Genomic DNA, 19,043 nt, shown 5'->3' with positions numbered 1-19,043 from the left:
CCCATGACCAGGAGAGGTTGAAACTTCCTGGTGGAGTTTCCAGATGAGACAGACTAAGGTTTGGATCCTTGATTGAAGCCTCTCAGACATGCAGCCGAGGTCTCCAGCTACCCTGAGTTCAAGCTGAGAACCTACAGAATCCATGGGGTAATAGTGTGTGGAAATATGTAATATGATATAAAGATATATAATTCAGGATTTTTTTAAGTTCTGTGTAAGAAAAACACCTCAGCTATTGGTGCTGAGGAGTGTATGGTAACCACTGAGCCATCTCTCCAGCCCCATACCTGCCTCTCTTGACTGTTAAAGCCACGCTGAAGACTACATAATAATATAAAACTCTTATGCTGAATTGTGTATCTGGTACTGTTGATTTTCGTCACCTCATTTTATAACATTTGTCACTTTTCAGCAGTAAAATTACTATTTGTTGACTCTTGTGCCCCTCTTTATTCCTGCTAGGAAAGATCTATTAAGAGAAAAAAAAACCCTTTGTTTTCTCCACATGTCAATGGGGCTCACTTATCCAGCACAGCACCTGGGGGGTGGGGGGGGTAAATGAGTTTGTGGAAAGTGGCAGGAGTAGGGGTCTAGTTGAGGGAAGGGGGAAAGTGGCTTTGACTCACTCCATGGAGGAAATGGGAAGCGAGTTCTTAGTAAGTTCCAGATGAACGAATAAGATGACAAAGAAAACAAGGCACATTTCTGGGTGACAAAGTCATCTAAAGGGGAGGTGGAATATGCTGTCAGCCCTTAGCAGAACACAGAGACCTCAAGAAAAGCTGGTCTGCCAGAGGGAGTAGTGGAGGGGGGATGTAGGCAAGCCCACTGGACTGAGGTCTTAGCCACAAAAAGCCATCTCATGCAAGACCAGCATGGTGTGGAGAGTAGAAGCCTAAAGCTGGAATTAACCATGCTCCTCCTTACTGGTTCTGTACCCTTGGTCCAATTGTCTAACTTCTCTGGACCAGACTTTGTAATATCTCTAAAGCAAAGTAATAACTGTGCCACTATGGGTAGAATGAACTGTGCTTGTCACTTGGGGGATGCTTATCACCTCTGGACTCTGGGCTCTGGACTCCCTGTCTTCTGGGCACCCCAGAGTGACCAGAGCTGTCCACAGTGCTGAACACACCCTCTTACTTTTTCCCCCTCCCTCCCATCCTAACTTCTTCCTTTCTCAGGTAGTTCCCCAGAGTCATGGTGTCTGAACAGATTCAATTTTCCAGATGATTTCTCTGGAATCCTAAGGGGAGGGAATGAGCCATATCTGAAGCACTCCCCAGGCAGGAGTCTCGGGAAGCCAGCAGATAACTGAATCAATGAGTGGCTAAGACACCACAGACCTGGGAGGTCCCAGGTCAGAGAGTGCTCAGGAAGCTTGACCTCTGACGACCTTGGTGTGAGACCCTCAGGGCTGACAAAGATCCGGTGTCGACTCTGAAAGCCCATCATGGCAGGTGAGTCTGCTCGGAGCAGAAAAGAGAGCAAAAAGGGCCAGGCTGGCGGTAGAAGGGTGACTCTGGGCTGATAGGAATTCTCCATCCTTGTCCCCTGCACTGCTGTCATTCTCTCTGGTTTGGTGCCCTTGTGCAGACAAAAGCTTCCTTCTCTGTCTCTGAGCTCCAGGGCTCTGATGGGAACCTTCAACTCCATGAGTGTGACTTCATAAACCAAGCAACCTGTGGGTAACCCAAAGGCCATCTCCAAATCCGAAAAAGAATATGATGTCCCTCCACTTCAGGGTTGCTCATTAACCTGTTGTGCCCAGTGCAAAAGAGCCAGGGGAACTTACACACTTTGCATCAATAGGTGGAGGTAAACATGGCTAAGCTCAGAGGCAGAGATCTCTGTTTCCATGTTCTACCAGCCCATGGAACATCAGTACAAAAGGACGTTTGCAGACTTTAAGATGCAAACTGAGCTCTCTTTGCACAGTTGGGGAAACCAGGGCCCAGAAAGGGGTCAGGACCCTGTGCTACAAATCAGGACAGAGCTGTGGTGAAAGGTGGCCCCTGCTGTGTCCTGCTAATGCCCATGAGCCCTCTGTGCACCTCTGTAGGCCATTGGCTGCAGGACTCTTGAGGCAGTCTGACCAGCAGGACCTTAGGTCAGGGGTCCAACAGGTATTTTTGCAGAACCAAGGGAAGTACAGCCTTCTTTCTGAGTTGAAATTGAAGTGTCCCCATCTGAACACATAGAGGTTAACTTAGACATCAGCATCTTTAAGGATCTGATGTTCCATATTAGATAGATAGATAGATAGATAGATAGATAGATAGATAGATAGATAGATGATAGATAGATAGATAGATAGATGATAGATAGGTAGACAAACAAAGCAAGTGAGGTGGGGTGGGATTTGTCTTTGGCTGGGAAGTTGTTGCCTAAGTTCTGGTTTTGATTTGGTCCCACCTTTTGTAAGACCTCGGACAAGTCACTATACTACCCATAATCAGCTTCTTCCTCTAAAACTGAGTTAAGCATATGCTTGGTAGCTTCTGGGATGCCCCAGCAAAGTCTGAATTAGAGGTACTTCAGGAATAAGACCGTGAGGGAAGTGACTGTCACTTAGAACATTGAAGGCTCACACTTTGGTTCTCAGCTAGAGACAGACAAGAACTCTGTACATCCAGAGCTCATCCCACAGCCCCAAAGGGTTCACTTCAAGGGCAGGTGGACCTCTGCTGGGTGCTAGGAGACCACTAAGTATCACAACAGAGGGCGGCTGAGCCCACAGGGCTCAGAGGCAAACAGAAGACTAGCCTTTCATTCCCCAGCCCTGAATGGGGAGAAGCAGAGTACTGAAAGCTTCAGTCGGCAGTGCAGTGTTGGAAACTCCACAGTTGGAGAGCTGAGGCCTCGCAGGAAGCTGAGACTCAACCTTCTCCCTTCTTCCTAGTTGGCTTTCTCTGCATCTTCTGCCTCCCTCAAAGATCTGAAGATGGTGGGTGGTAATGAGGAAGAGGCAGGATGCACTTAGTAAGTGCAGAGCACTCATCCCGCCATAGACACGATGCAATCTAGTTTCCATAACCTACCAGGTAACTATTTGCACCTCCATTTTGCAGGTTGGGAAACTGAGGCTCAAAGAACCTCAGTGCCTAGTTAGGAGATCATGAGTGTGTCTTCAATATGGCTCCAGGCCTCTCATCTACATCAAACATGGTTTCTAAAGAGCTGCTCTACCTAGACCCCTTTTGGTGACACTCAAAGAAAACCTTCCCCTCCCCTGAGCTATGTCTCCAAGTGTAGGGTTGACGTGAGCACGGCCTCCTCCAGGAGGCCCTCACTGCCCTTGCTCGTCCCTATCCATCCTCCTGTCTATGGCCAACTCATGGCTCTCTTCTCCCTTGGCTGGGCTCTGCATCTCTATTCGCCTGCCAGTTTCCCGGGGACCAGATGGATCTTACTCCTTGCTGGGTTTCTCAAGATGACTGCAAAAGTGATGTGGGCAGAAAGATAGCCAAGCCCTGTGAATGGAGGAGATGCTATGGCTCTTCCAGGCAGAGGCCAAGAAAGGCTTAAAGGTGGTATTCTAACAGAAGAATAGAGTAGGGAATGGCAAGGGATGTGGACCCTGTGCCCACATCAGACACAGTAGGAGTGAGAGCCGGTCCTTGCCTTATCCTGAAGCTGACCTGCTAGGGTCTTCAGTTCTTTGTGAGCCCCTGCAGGCTGCTGGCTCCAGGATTCTTGAGACACTGAGTCTGGCCAGCAGGGCCGTAGGTAGAGGAATCTTACGGCTGTTTTGTAGGACAGAGCCAAGTGTACTCTCTCAGAGGGAAGTCCAAGTGTCCTGGTTGAGAAGGTCGTGTTGGGGTGGGAGAGGAGCCAAATGGACTTGGGGCATATTCCATCTCTCTAGTAACACTATGCTGGTTCCCCTAGCTTCTTCCTCTATGCAGTGGGGTGGAGAGGCCATTTGGCCCAGACAGGTCTGTGAAGGATGTGAGAAATGAGTTCCCTGGTAATGTGAACTCCTTGGCTTCAGTTCTCTCGGTGAGCAGGTGAGCTGCTGCACTTGGCACAATGTGCTTTGCTCCCAGAGCCTTGAGCTCAGCAGCCAGGGCCATTGGGTGGAGCTAGGCTTGTAGAGAATAGCAACAGGCCAGAGAAAGTGTGCTCCTCCTTAACGAGGTAGGACATTGAGTCTCTAAGCACTGACATAATGCTGAGGGCTGTCCACAACACCATACTATCACCACAGTAAGGCTTCTGAGCAGTTTTGTTGTCCATATTTTCAGAGGAAGAAAACAAGGTTCAGAGAGACCCAGAGGCTAGCCTGGGATCTATGGGTGGAGGCAAGGGGTTGGGTCTGGATGTTATCCTATAGGTGACATCCTGTTTGAGTTCCATGCTTGGGACTCTGATAGACAGCAAGGTTTATCCATATCCTTCCTCAGGTCTGCAGCAGGGCTGTCCCCTGGAAGGCCAGGACTGGACAGCACCACACCGGAAGACCTACCTGCCCTGCCAGGGCCTATTGGGACTCACTGTCAATCATATGAGGACAGTCTCTTCCATATCAGTCCTCTCTGTGGTATTTTGGGGAGTCCTACTGTGGGCTGACTCCCTTTCCCTGTCAGCATGGGCAAGAGAGACCTTCACCTTTGGGGTGCTGGGTCCCTGGGACTGTGACCCCATCTTTGCCCAGGCCCTGCCCAACATGGCTACCCAGCTGGCTGTAGATAGAGTCAATCAGGACGCCTCACTGCTGCCGGGCTCACAGTTGGATTTCAAGGTCCTCTCAACAGGCTGTGACACCTCTCATGCCCTGGCCACATTTGTGGCCCACAAGAACACAGTGGCTGCTTTTATAGGCCCTGTCAATCCTGGGTACTGCCCAGCAGCAGCCCTGCTGGCCCAAGGCTGGGGCAAGTCCCTCTTCTCCTGGACCTGTGGAGCTCCAGAGGGAGGAGGTGACTTAGTGCCCACTTTGCCTTCTGCAGCCGATGTGCTGCTGTCTCTCATGAGACACTTTGGCTGGGCTCGCTTGGCCATTGTGTCCTCTCACCAGGACATCTGGGTAACCACAGCCCAGCAGTTGGCCGCAGCTTTCAGGGCCCATGGGCTGCCCATCGGACTGGTGACCTCTTTTGGACCTGGAGAGAAGGGGGCCACGGAGGTATGCAAGCAGCTCCACAGTGTGCATGGTCTGAAAAGTAAGTATATCAGGGCCCTACCTGCTGTAGGCAGCCTGGACTTCGAATGGCCACAAGGAGGCGCTGTCGGTGTCACCTGGGCTGAGTACTGGCCTAGTATCTCAGCAATGGTCCTGTGAGCCATCCTTGCTGAAGGCTTCCCTTGTCAGGGAGAGCAAAGAACTTCTCACACAGCAGTCAGGCAGAACAACAGGATCCTAGTTTTGGTTCAAATGTTGACTGTTGAAGCCTAGGGCATCCTTGATGGTTGCCTTGGAATAAAAGCTCCAGGAGTGTTACAAAGATCTCATCACGGCTAGCATTGTAAAAAAGAAATAGGGGAGAATGAAAAGAATAGATTTGAGAATGAAATAAAATAGAACAGTATGTGTGTGTGTGTGTGTATCCATATATGAATATGCGTAGTTCTTAGAGCTACTTTCATTGTATCCTACAGCTTCTGCTATATTGTATTTTCATTTGATACTGGAAATTTAAAAATTCACTCTCTGAATTATTTGATGATTCATTCATTATTGAGTACAGAGCTGTGCAGTCTCCAGCTTGGGTAGTTTCTCTTGCTATTGATTTACGATTTTATTCTATCATTATCAGATAGAATAAATAAAATTATTTCAGGGTTCTTATTTGTTTGTTAAGAGTTCCTTTGTGTCCCAAAATGCAGCCAATTAGTCATCCAGTGTTACTGTGTTTAGATCAATCAGCGCCTTTACATCCAGTGTGGACCGTTTTACAAGATCAGATGTACCAATGGTTGGTGCATGTGTGCTCACATTTGCAGCAGCCTCCTCGGAGATCATTCCTTTATCAAACATACTTTCTTTATCTCTTCTGACTTTTTAACATTTGAAGTCTACTTAGCCAGATGTTAGAATTGTTATAGTTGCCTGCTTTCTAGTTCTATTAACTTGGAGTGTCTTTTATTATCCTTCTACCAAAGGCTGTCTTTGTCAGTGAGGCATGTTTTTAATGGACAACAAACAGATGGTTGTTGTTGTTTATCTAACTCTATGTCTTTCATATTGATAAATTGAAGCTGTTAACATCCAGCATTGTTATTGAAATGTATGCATTCTGGCCGGGCGGTGGTGGCACACACCTTTAATCCCAGCACTTGGGAGGCAGAGGCAGGTAGATTTCTGAGTTCAAGGCCAGCCTGGTCTACAGAGTGAGTTCCAGGACAGCCAGGGCTACACAGAGAAACCCTGTCTCAAAAAAAAAAAAAAAAAAAGAATGCATGCATTCATTTCTATTACTTTGTTATTTTTGTAATATTTGATCTTTTCCCAATTCTAAATTGCTTATATATTTTTCTACTGTAGTTTATTCTTTCTCATTGTGTATTGTGCTATCTCAGTGGTTAGAAATTTCTCTACTTTTGTTTTTATATAGAACGATAATATGAAAGATAGCTTTGCTGAGTATAATAATCCATATTCTCAGGTCTATCACAATAATAACAGATTTCAACAGAAATTCTAAAGCTAAGAGGTTATGGACTGTATTTCAGTCTCTGCTGTTATTATGATAGACCTGTCCCAGGTGTGACTTTGTGCTTAGCTTTGTAGCTTTTAACATACATTCTTTGTTCTGTCCATTTGTCTTCTTTTTGTTGTTGTTTTTGGTTTTTGGGTTTTTTTCATTGACTGAATTGTTGGGTTTTTTGTTTGTTTGTTTTTCTTTTTTATTTTTTTATTGGATATTTTATTTACGTTTCCGATGTTATACTCTTACCCCATTCCACCATGCCCAGGAACCCCCTATCCCATCCCCTCTCCTCCTGCTTCTATGAGGATGTGCCCCCACCCACCCACCCCATTCCCACCTCCTCACCCTCGAATTTCCCCATACTCGGCACCCAGCTTTCATGGGACCAAGGATCTCCTCTCCCACCTATGCCCGACAAGGCCATCCTCCCCTACATATACAGCTGGAGTCATAGGTCCCTCCCTATGTGCTCCCAGGCTGGTGGTTTAGACCCTGGGAGCTCTGGTTGGTTGGTATTGTTGCTCTCCTCATGGGGCCACAAACCCTTTCAGCTCCTTCAGTCTTCTCTCTAACTCCTCCATTGGGAACCTCATGATCAGTTCAGTGGTTATCTGTGGGCATCCACCTCTGTATATGTCAGGCTCTGGCAGACATCTAAGGAGAGAGCTATATCAGGTTCCTGTCAGCATGCACTTCCTGGCATCCACATCAGCGTCTACCTTTGGTGACTGCACATGGGATAATGCTCCAACATATAACAAGGACATATGCTTCACTATGTTCATAGCAGCCTTATTTATAATAGCCAGAAGCTGGAAAGAACCCAGATGTCCTTCAACGGAGGGATGGATTCAAAAAATGTGGTACATTTATCTTCTAACTATAGTATGATATGAGGATGTCTTGTTTGTTTGGCATTCTAAATGCCTCTTGTATTTGAATAGCCCACAAGATTGGGAAATTGTCTGATTTTTTATGTATTTTCCATCTATTTAACTTGAAATTCTCCTTTTCATGTCCATGACTCTCAGATCTAGTCCTGTGGTGGCCCTTAGTGGATCTAGTCCTGTGAGGCCCTGAGTGGATCTCATGTATTGGCACTGAATTGATCTCGTGTGTTCTGTTCACACTTTCTTACTATTTTATCTTCACCACTGTCTGAAACTTTGAATTCTTGTACTTCGACTTCAAAACATGGTATTCTCTGTTTTATACTCAGTTCATTCTGCTCTGAGACTTTCCACTGAATTTTTTTTGGGTTATTGAACTATTCACTTCCAATATTTGAACTTGACTTCTTCCAATACTTCTTTTTAAATTGACTATGGTGGTGGTGGTGGAGTGCTTGTGTTTGTGTGTGTGTGTGTGTGTGTGTGTGATGTGAGTGTGTGGATGCCCGTGTCATGGTACACATGTGTGTTCTGGGGACTGAGTACAGGCTGTAGGCCTGCATCATTGGGGACTAGCATCTTTACCAGCTAAGCCTTCTCTCCATTCTCTTTCTCCAGTGTCCCTCTCTATTGTACCCCTTTTATCATGTGTTGACTTATTTCACTTGCTGTTTATCTGTGTTCTCTCTTAACTCAGACGGTAATTCCTCTGTAGACTCTTTGATTCTTTGAACATTTTACACTTATTCTTCTGAACTTTCCAGAACAGAGTTCTCTCTGTTCCGTTCTCTTTTGTGGGCGCTTTATGCGGAATTGATGATTTTCAGGCAATCACATTCCCTTGGTCTTTCATGTTTCTTGTGTTTCTGTGTTGGGATTTACACATCCAGGATTAGGTTGTCGGTTGGATTTTTTTTTAACTACTCTTAACATTTCAGTGGAAACATCTGCAATGTTCAAGTGAGCCTGGATAGTAGCCGGCCTGAGGTGCCATTTCTCTCTGCATTTCAGTATTTCTGCCCTCATGCCATGAGGGCACTGGCTCTGGTCCCCACACCACTTCAATGTAGTGGATTCTGTCAGCTGATACATGAGTTATCACAAGTAACTCAACAATCTTCACTCAGAAAGCTCAAGCCCAGGCTCCTGGATCCTGGCCAAGAGCCCAGCCCCAAACCGGAGTGGTTATCATTTATGTGGTTATTATTTATGAGTGGGACTAAACGCTCTACCTCTCCTGCCTGGGGATGCTTGAATCAACAATTGAATTGTCGGTTTTATGAAATGTACCTCCAGCTGAGCTCAGGGAACACGGCAGAGACAGGCTGGGTCTTGGCTATGAGGGACCTGAAACTGAAGAAAAAACAGACTCCAAAAGGGATGACCTGTTTGGAGGTGAGGAGGGCTTCCCAGAGACGGTGATGTTAGGGTGGGACTGAGCAGTGAATGAGAAGCCAGCTCAGAATGGAGATGAAGAAGGAGCATCGAAGACAGAAGCGCCAGCTAGTACTGTACAGGTAACACAGCTCATGGCCAAAGAAGGTAAGGGACAGGTTTACTCTTCACAGCTAGAGCAGCGTGGGGGTGGCTAAGGAGGCTGTGAGACCAGGCCACTCACTGCCACCACAGCAGGAACCGAGTTCCAGCCATGATGCTTACATTCAGACACAGGAGGCAGAACAGTGAAGGGGACTGTGCGCCCCCTGCTGGACCTAATGGCTGTGTGGCCTCTGGCAGTCACCAAAACCTGTCTGTGCTTTCAGTGTTCTTTCTTTTCAATGTTCTGTGCTTTTCCACAGTTCCCTCAATGGCACAAGGCAGTATAAAACTCTGAGTTCGTGGGGTGTTGAAGAGGAGATGGATATGGCCAGTCAAGAGAAGTGCCCTGAACGAACTGGTTTTCTCCTTAATTATGTGGTTCTCATCTCCCCCTTGTGGCCAAATACAATATGCTTCCTAAGAGAAAGGGAGTGTCTGGGAGAGAGGCCTGAATAGAACAGTGGCAGAGTAGGCAGGACATGGCTATGGCTCTTAGTCAGCCTATCCCAGTGGTTCTTTTGGCAGGAGCTCTTTCCGCGGCTTACGTTTCAGGTAACTCATGGTCACCAGCCCAGCACCAGCCACTCGGGGTCTCAGCCAAGGAAAGGGCTGCATCCTGCATCTCCGCTCTGACTTCTGTGTAACAAGGGGCCTGCCGTCCAGCAGGGAGACCTCTGGTCTTTTGTGTTAGCTCCATCTTCCTGGGTTTTCTAGAAAAAGTATGACAACTGGGACCTGACTTCATCTCAGCGAAGATGGCCTTCTCTGCCGTGGCTATAAGCCTGTCAGGAACCCGAGGTGGGAAGGGAGCAAAGGAGCAGAGTGGGTCTGTGGACCTTTACCCTGAGTGGGGTCACTCCATCTTGTTCCTGGGGAGGCAATTAGAGGCTGTGGTGTAGACGACTTCTCAACAGTCCCTGAGAAAAACAGCTTCGAAGGAGGGAAGCTTTCCTTGGGTTTTCAGTTCAAGGTCAGTTGGGTCCATTGCTTTGGGGCCTGAGGTGAGACAGGATATCCTGGTGGTGGGAGCAGTGACTCACCGCCTGGCACACCAGGAACCAGAGTCAGGAAGGGGACGGGGATAACTTTCAGAGGCGTGGTCCCAGTGACCCACTCCTTTTAGCTAGGTCCCACATCCCATCACCTCCCAACAATACCACCAACTATAAACCCATCTGTGGAATGAAGGGGGAGTCCGCCAACCAGGGACCTATATTTCAATACATGATCCTTCTGGGGACAGACCCTTCACAGCCAAACCATAAGGATATTTCTTTTACGAAGGCAAAATGTATGTATCTGTATCTGCTTGACCTTTAGGTGTCACCCAAGGTCACAGTTTATAGGCTGATTATGGATGAAGTAAAATGTGGTCAGGCAGTGGATTATTATACAACCATATAAAGAATGAATTGTTGACACTTGTCACCAAGATGGGCCTGGAGTACTTGAAGTAAAAGAAGTCAGATACTAAGGATCACGTGTCAGATGAAATATCCAGACTAGACAAGCTATGAAGATGGACAATAGACTAGGAGGGAGGGCAGGGGCAGCTGTGGGGTGATGAACACTCCCACAGATTAAATAGCAGTGATACAATTTTGAAAATATACTCAAACAACCAAAAGAGTACACATTTAAGGATATGATTTCTGATATGCAAATCATCTTAATTTAAAACATTAAGATAAACACAATGCCATAAATCTATAATCCCAGTGCTGGGTGGACTGAGGCAGGAGGATTACAGTTCAAGGCCAGCGTGGACTATATGACAAGACTCTATTCCAACACACACACACAGATCATTTTATTATAAACTGGTAGTGAGCCCTGGGTTCAAGGATCAGCTCTACTACTAAGGTGCTTACATGTTCTGGGGAAATTCATAAACCTCTCTGTGCCTAAGTTTACTCTCCTGAAAGGATGATAATAATAAACATACATCTTCGTGCTGTGGTGAGGGTTTGGTTTGTTTGTTTGGTTGGTTGGTTATAGGCTTGATGTTGCCATGTAAGCCCAGTCTGTCCTTAAACTCATAATCCTCCTGCCTCTGTGTCTGTGTCCTGAGTGCTGGCATTATGCATGTATACCGCACAGTCATTAGTGAATGACTAAATGTAAGGGCACTTGGAAAAACCATAGATAAATATCAGTAATTATCAAGGCCCAAGGGTCGAGAGGTCGAGAAACTGGTGCAGTTTCTGGGATGAAAGGTCAGAGGATCATCTTAATATAAGGGTATCCTTGGTTGAGAGAATATTTTTCTACCTGGATTTGGTGGCCTCAGTCACAATTTCATTTAGATTGAGGGGAAATCTCACTTGTACCCAGTATGCTTTGGGGCTGGGGCTAGAAGTGTGACCACAGATTTTGGAAGCTCTGAGGGCCTCAGGATTGGGTTTCTGACAAGAGCTGGAGTGCACAGGTGACCCTGCATGTCCACCCCTGCAGTTGTGGTTCTGTGCATGCACTCGGCGCTGCTCGGAGGCCTGGAGCAGACCGCCCTGCTGCACTGCGCCTGGGAGGAGGGCCTGACAGATGGGAGGCTAGTCTTCCTGCCCTACGACACGCTGCTCTTTGCTCTGCCCTATCGCAACCGCTCCTACCTGGTCCTGGATGACCGTGGGCCCCTTCAGGCGGCCTACGACGCAGTACTCACTATCAGTCTGGAGTCCAGTCCTGAGAGCCATGCCTTCACTGCTACCAAGATGAGTGAAGAGGCGGCTGCCAACTTGGAGCCAGAGCAGGTGAGTGTCTCAGGTTCTCTCCAGCCACAAAGGGTGGGGCCCTGGGCAAGTGTTTCTGCACACTTTAGCTGTTACAGGTCTTTCTGGCTTGGGCTAGTGACCCACCTGGCTAGCCAGCCGCATCCCACTATGGTCACATGACCTGTGTCTGCCTGCCTAGCCCTAAGTATGGGCCTGTGGGCTTGTGGACACTTTCCCTCCCTTTCCCCCTTCCCCTCCCTTCCTCTCTCTCTCTCTCTCTCTCTCTCTCTCTCTCTCTCTCTCTCTCTCCCCTCCCCATCCCTCATCTTCCCTTCTGCTCTGTTGTAATTTCATCAGTGACAGTGTACTCGATTCCAGCCACTCTTCCTCTCATGACATCTTACTTCTCCTGACTCAGTATCTCTAGCAAGTTATGAACACTAGAAGAAGAAAGTGTTGGGAGTGGACTTTTTAGAGGTCACCCCTGGGACTTAGAAAGTGTTAGTGGTGGGGTATGGCTACTGGCTTGGTTTTGGCTTACCAGATTCAGCTGAACTCCAGTGCCTGCTTCTGATTTTGTTGTTGTTTGTTTGTTTGTTTGTTTGTTTGAGATAGGGTTTCTCTGTGTATCCCTGGCTGCCCTGGAACTTTGTAGAGCAGGCTGGCCTCGAACTCAGAGATGGATCTACTTCTGCCTCCTGCATGCTGTGATTAAAGGCATGCACTACCACACCTGCTTCTTAATGAAGCAAAATAGAAGTGGCTTGGGGTACTACAGGGATGCAGGTGCTGAAGGCAGTTACTCATCTCTTGAAATCTGACATCATCACATGCCAGCTGTCAGAGACCTGTCAATAAGCAAGACAGGCTTCATTCTGTTGGGAACACAAACAGCAACCAAGAAACATGATAAACCAAAGTGATGGTACTGCCCAGAAAGTAGACAAGGGTCGAGGGATGGAGAGGAGGTGGAGTAGGAGGACAACTGGGACAGGATGGGTCAGGAAGCCCCCAGAAGGAGATGACACCTGAGTGGACCAGGTGTCACCTGATGGGCCAAAAATTAAAAGCATCTTTCTATGTCACATTCATGCCACATACATTATATATAATATCATTGTCATATATTGCTGGGCAAGGACACTCTTGCTTATGTATCTCCTGTTGTCCTTATATAAAAATAGAATTTAGTTCACTTTGTTACTGTGTGTGTGTGGAGCCCTGAGGAATCAGGAAGCATCCAGACGAGGAACTGAACAAAGCAAAGAGACAGAACCTGCTAGAACCACAGTTTTGCTTTTGGAAGCTTTGACATACATCTGAGTTAGAGGGTAGCACAGCAGTGATGGTAACCATGGAGACAGTGGGGCTGCTCAGTGGAGCTGGGGTAATGTGTGGCCAAAACGGGGACTGTGTCGGGGAGGAGACAACAGTCTAAACAATCCTACAGGCCCCTGAGATGTCCAGGGTACTAGGACGGAGGACTTTTTCTCCCACAGGTGTCCCCACTCTTTGGAACTATCTATGATGCCGTCATCCTGTTGGCCCATGCCCTGAACCACTCTGAGACCCATGGAGTGGGGCTCTCAGGGGCTCACTTAGGGGACCACATAAGAGCTCTTGATATGGCTGGTTTTAGCCAGAGAATCCGGACAGATGGGAAAGGCAGAAGGCTAGCTCAATATATCATCCTGGACACAGATGGTGAAGGAAGCCAGTTGGCTCCTACCCACATTTTGGACACAAGCACATGGCAGGTGCAGCCTCTGGGAAAAGCTATACACTTTCCTGGAGGGAGTCCTCCAGTCCATGATGCCAGCTGCTGGTTCAACCCCAACACTCTATGCGTAAGAGGTAATTCACTGTCCACCACTAATCTTTAATCTGTCTAGCCATTCATCTGCCCATCCATCCACACACCTATCCTTCCTTCTATCTATCTTCCCACCCATCCTTCCTTACATGCAATCTTCTGTCTGTCCATCCGTCCATCTGTCCATCCATCCATCCATCCATCCATCCATCCATCGATCCATCCATCGATCTTCTCACCTACCCACCTATCCTTCCATCCACCCACCACCCACCCAGCCACTCACCCGTCTACCCACCCACCCACATGTCTCATCTCTCTACGATTACTCATCTGCTTCACTCTAAAGCTCTCCATGTGGGGAATCAATCCTACAGAGGAGGCAAGAGCAACTATAAGGAAGAGCTATGACCATTCATGGGGAAGCCTGACCACGCACCAGGAGAGACCAGCAAGGCCTCCCTTGGATGATCAGGGCTAGAGATACTCCCAGCTTATAGCTCTCCTAAGTGCCCACAGCCTTGTGCGTAGGCCATTACCCTCCGTAGACACCACTAAAGAATGAAAGTTCAGAAAGCCTTGATGAGCTGCCCAGAGTCCCACAGGAAGGCAGTGGCTGAGCTCATGCTGGACCCAAATCTGCTGACTCCAATACAGGGTTCATTTTCCTTATGACCACTGGGGTCTGTGGGGCAAGAGACCCGCACAGTTCTGCGTTCTGTCATTCATCCATCCTGTCTGTCATCCTTTATGACACATGTGACTATGAACTTACATACATGTATAAAGGCACATACATACATGCACATTCTCTAATGCACACGTGATCATTATGGTGGCAGTGACAGTGTTAACCAGACTTGTATGTGTCCCTGTCCCGCCTCAAACTTTCTGTGCCTCCTTTTGTCCAGGCTCAGGCAACCCGGAACAGACACAGCAACTCTTACATCTTCCCAAACACTTGGCACCCATCAGACCTCCCCTGACAGGAACGACTGCGTTCCTGACCCTGGTGCCACCTCAGCTTGCTTGACCACATCTGCTTTGTAACACATGTGTGCTCTGTACAAGCAAGCACGCCTTACACACCAGCTCCTCCCCAGAACATCCTACATCTCAGTGCCCAACCAGGCAGGACCATCGGCCTCCAGACTAAACGTGAATATGGAGAAGCCTCCTGGGGAAGGAGGAGCGAGCCCTCAGCTGCTCACCTGCCCCTCTTTTCTTCTATGAATAGTGACTCCTGCCTCCTGCCCCACCACTGCTCACTCTCAAAAGTAGGAGAGATCAGGACAAAGACTCTGTCCTCCCACAGACAAAGCCAGGCTGGGCCCCCCAGGGCCTTCAGCCTGGGACAGTCAGAGATGGCTGGAGCCCCACATAGGATAGGGACTTGAGAAGGCAGCAGCAGGGCAGGTTACTAGTGACCCTTGTCTTTCCTTGCATAGGTGTGCAGCCCCTGGGCAGTCTCCTGACTCTGACGATAGCCTGTGTCCTGGCACTGGTTGGTGGATTCCTTGCTTACCTTATCAGGTAAGACTGGCCAGCCTGGCTCAGACTCTTTGAGTCCCTGTCCTATGGGATCTCCCTTGGCAAACTACAGGGATTTTCCTCACCTCTACTTCTAGATCTCAGAGCCTCCTTTCCCTCAACTCAAGAAGAGCTCGGAGTCCTGGCTGCCTCCTGAGAGGTCTGTTTGAGGCCAGAGGAAGAAGCCTGTGACACTGGATGAGACTCTGCCTCTGAGCTTCAGGCTCCTGTTCATACAGCGAGGGGCTAGCCAGGCCCATCCCAGGGACCACTTCTCTTTACAAACATGTCTCCCCTCTATGTACCTGAATTCAGATGCTCCTGAGCCTCAGTCGTATCTGGAAGCAGTTTATGTTCACTTCCAACAAAGCCTTAAGGAAACTGGTTTACACACCAGTAGGCTCATCGGGCCCTGGGAAGTTGTAGACCTGAGACCAAGGCCAATGGGCTCTGTATCAGCAGCACTCAGCACCTGCCAGCCCTGAAGCTGGCACGGAATGGGATGTGGAAAGACAAGGAGGGGGAGGTGGGTGCTGAGTCTGACTGAGGCCCTCTTTTCATCCTCAGGTTAGGCCTCCAGCAGCTGCAGCTGTTTCGTGGCCCCCATCGGATCCTGCTGACATCTCAGGACCTCACCTTCCTCCAGCAGACTCCCAGCCGGCAGGTGAGTGGGCAGACCTGGGCTGGGTAGGCAGAGGGGCAGGCTGCATCTAGCTTCTTGACACCCCCTGTGTCTGTCCCAGAGGTCACATGTGGACAGTGGTAGTGAGTCAAGAAGCATGGTGGATGGTGGGAGTCCAAGGTCGGTGACACAGGGGTCATCAAAGAGACTACCAGCCTTCCTGGAGCACACCAACGTGGCCCTTTACCAGGTGAGGGCTGCTACCACCCCATACCAGGCCTGGAACTGTCTGTGGCCAGTTTGGAAGAAGCCAATCAAGGACAATCTTAGGCTTCTGGGAGCCCCATCTTTGGGGGTTTTCCTGGTTGCCCCAGCACAGGAACAACAGCTTCAGAAATGGGAAACAGGAAAAGACACATTGCTCCTGCCAGCATGGTCCACAAGCTGACCTTGGGAATCAGTCTCAGCCACTTAGCTTTGGCCTTGGCCCAGGTCACCCCCCCTGCTCAGTGAGATCCCCAGTCCATAAAGCAGGACTCAGCCACAGACATCTCCAGATAGAAGCTGGGCCTCTGGCTGACAGGATCCTATAGAGAGAAAGGTCAAACAAGCAAGGTCACGTTGGTGAGAACACAGACAATGCTACCCAGGCACCATTAGTCTCAAGTTCAACTACTTACTAATACGTGGTTCTTTGCCTACAGCTGCCACGGTTACTGAACTTGGCTAATTGTTTCCATAGGAAGCAGCATGAGGCCCCTGTTGCTTATTTTTCCACCTTTCCCCCTGGGCAACCCCACCTTTTCCTTTTCCTACCAAAAGGAGGCTTTCATGACGCACAAAACACAATAGCCAGCAGAGGCTATTGCAGGTGAGGCTGTACATAGGAGGCAACCCCCTAGGGACCACAGTGAGAGTTGGGCCTCATCTCACATTTCTTCTGAAACCCCTAGTCACAGCTAGCTTATCAAAGGTACCTGAATTTTTCATGGTAAATACTCCAGCTTGAACCCTGTTTCCTACCTGTACCTCCTTAGCCCCCACATTTTGGTTGCCTTGCTTTGCAGACTTGGAAGCTGAGGCTCGGAGGTCACCGAGCTCCAGAGAGGTCAAGTGATGAACAGTCTTCAGGTCCACCAGCCAAAGCCTGCCCCTGGCCCACCCTGAGTCTCCACAGAAGTCTTTTTACTGTTCCCATTAACCAGGCTAGGCCCAGTTCAGAACACAGAAGAGGGCATGCACGTGGGGTAGACACAGAAGCCAAGAGGTAGTGGGAGTGTTCTGAGTTCACCCAGCTATCGAGCTATAGCAGGCAAACTCTTGTTTTTGCTTAAACAGGGGGAGTGGGTATGGCTGAAGACGTTTGAAGCAGGTGTGGCTCCTGATTTGCGGCCGAGTAGCCTCAAGTTCCTGAGAAAGGTAGGACCTTAGAGGGAGGCACGTACTCAGGACACCCTCACTGGTCTGGATTGGTCCCTTTCATCATGATCACCACCCAGCCAGCCTCTCATCAGTGGCATGGTCACCTTCACACACCAGCATTCCCCAAGCCATGTCAACATCCTAACAGAAGCCTCACCGTAACTATCTGGGGGCAGCTCTTCCTCTCTCAGCAATAGAACCTGGGTACCACCACATGTCCTCAGCCTGTGCCTGCTTCCTGGTGCCCAACCCTGTATCTGCTGTTTCCTTGTGTGCCAGGCAGAGTCTTAGGCTTTGGAGAAGGTGTTCCCGAGACAGCTTCAGACATTATCACTGACTTTCCCCCAGGATTGTCACGATCAGAGAGGCACGAGGGATGAAGGGCAGGGCCCAGGAAGACCTCGGGTGGTGCCCTGCCTCCACAGAACACCCAGCTTCCCTGTAAGGCAGAGCCAATGCTCCCCAGCCCAGGAGGGTTGTGAGGGAGACAGGGGGTGTATAGAACAGCCTAGAGCTGTCCCCGGCAAGACATGCCTTTGAGAAAGGGGAATTTCATTGCATTGCGACTTTTGTTATTTTGTATTGTTATTCCCAGCATCAGCTATCTTAAGTGAAGTTCAAAGAGATTAAGTGGCTGGAGGTAGTTAGGCATTTCCCCTGTAGCCAGTATGAGCAGCTTCCCTAAGAAAAAAGATCTTACACTGGGATCAACCACATTTGTAGGTTGCTTGGGGTGGCCACAGAACTTCCCAGAGCCTTTATTGTGCCCTTCTGGCTGTCTATTGGTGTATTGCAGTATACTCAAAAATACTGTGTCTAAAATCAATGATGCTTTTTACATCTTATACTTTCATAAGAAAGAAATTTGATTAGGACTTGATTGTTCGATGATGCTCTTCAGTTTTGCAGTGGGTGCGGCTCAGTCTATGGAGCTGAGCAGTCAGAACTTGGCAAGCCTGGAGGTCAAATCCGACCCAAGGCTTGTCTTTACAAAAAAGTTGGGACACAGCCACATTCTCTCCTTTGTGTATTGTCTATAGCTGCTTCCCTGGCACAGTGGTGGAAGTGAGTGAGTGTTTGTGACAGGGATGTGTAAAGCCTAAAATATTTACTATCAGGATCATTGCAGAAAACCTTGTGGTTTCTCGGCCCAGAGGGACTGAAGAGCTTCATTTGCATCGTGGGCAGGGCAGTTGAGGACTAAACTCCACAGGATGTGACTTCATTTTTATACTCTGAAGGTGTCTACTGAGCTCTCTGGATCCAGAGAAGGACTCTGTACTTGGGGTGCTGCAAGCCATGGGAAGTGGAAACTAGTCTCTGAACCCCAAAACATACAAGACCACTCCACTGTGCTCAGCAGTTCAATTAGTCACTGAGCACACGCTGGGTGGGGGGAGATCAGAGGTCTCCTCTGAATGGCAGGACCGTCAAAGACTTCAAGGTCATTCTTATCTCTCTGTGCATGTTTTGCCTTGGGTGTGTCAGAGGAAGGAGAACATTTAGTTGAGTCTTGAGTCATCTTTGTGAAGAAAACCCTGCCAGACAAGGGTTTATTCTGTCCTGATTGGGCCCGGCCACTGGGCTGGGGCAGGGGGCTGCTCTTTTTCACTTCAGGCAGGAACCCTTGAGCTCTCCTTCCTCCTGCAATCCTGCAGGCTGCTGGGGAGACAATGAGTAGTTTCCAGATCAATGGCTTCAGTCAGGTTGAGAAATAGACCTAGATCTAACTATTGGAGATACTGACAGCTTTCCTACTCATCCAACCATGATGCTTCCACTCATTCCTTCATCCATCCATCCATCCATCTGTCCGTCCATCCATCCATCCATCTAACTAACCATCCATCTACTTGTCTATCC

General features: G+C 48.6%; 1 protein-coding gene across 1 annotated transcript in view; it reads left to right on the top strand.

Moving 5' to 3' along the window:
• Positions 1 to 1,360: 1,360 nt before the first annotated feature.
• LOC114623965 (olfactory guanylyl cyclase GC-D) overlaps positions 1,361 to 19,043 on the top strand; it is a 36,887-nt gene continuing 19,204 nt past the window's right edge. Inside the window, exons 1-8 of the mRNA XM_028770710.1 lie at positions 1,361 to 1,460; positions 4,407 to 5,165; positions 11,537 to 11,832; positions 13,293 to 13,647; positions 15,055 to 15,139; positions 15,704 to 15,800; positions 15,880 to 16,008; positions 17,097 to 17,177. Of these exons, the coding sequence (XP_028626543.1) occupies positions 1,454 to 1,460; positions 4,407 to 5,165; positions 11,537 to 11,832; positions 13,293 to 13,647; positions 15,055 to 15,139; positions 15,704 to 15,800; positions 15,880 to 16,008; positions 17,097 to 17,177 (1,809 nt within the window). The 5' untranslated portion in view covers positions 1,361 to 1,453. The remainder of the gene's footprint in view (positions 1,461 to 4,406; positions 5,166 to 11,536; positions 11,833 to 13,292; positions 13,648 to 15,054; positions 15,140 to 15,703; positions 15,801 to 15,879; positions 16,009 to 17,096; positions 17,178 to 19,043) is intronic.

This window comes from Grammomys surdaster, unplaced genomic scaffold (genome assembly GCF_004785775.1).
Source record: "Grammomys surdaster isolate TR1022 unplaced genomic scaffold, NIH_TR_1.0 203, whole genome shotgun sequence".
Taxonomy (NCBI): Eukaryota; Metazoa; Chordata; class Mammalia; order Rodentia; family Muridae; genus Grammomys; species Grammomys surdaster.
Note: the sequence above shows the minus strand (reverse complement) of the source record. Positions and strands in the feature narration are given on the sequence as shown.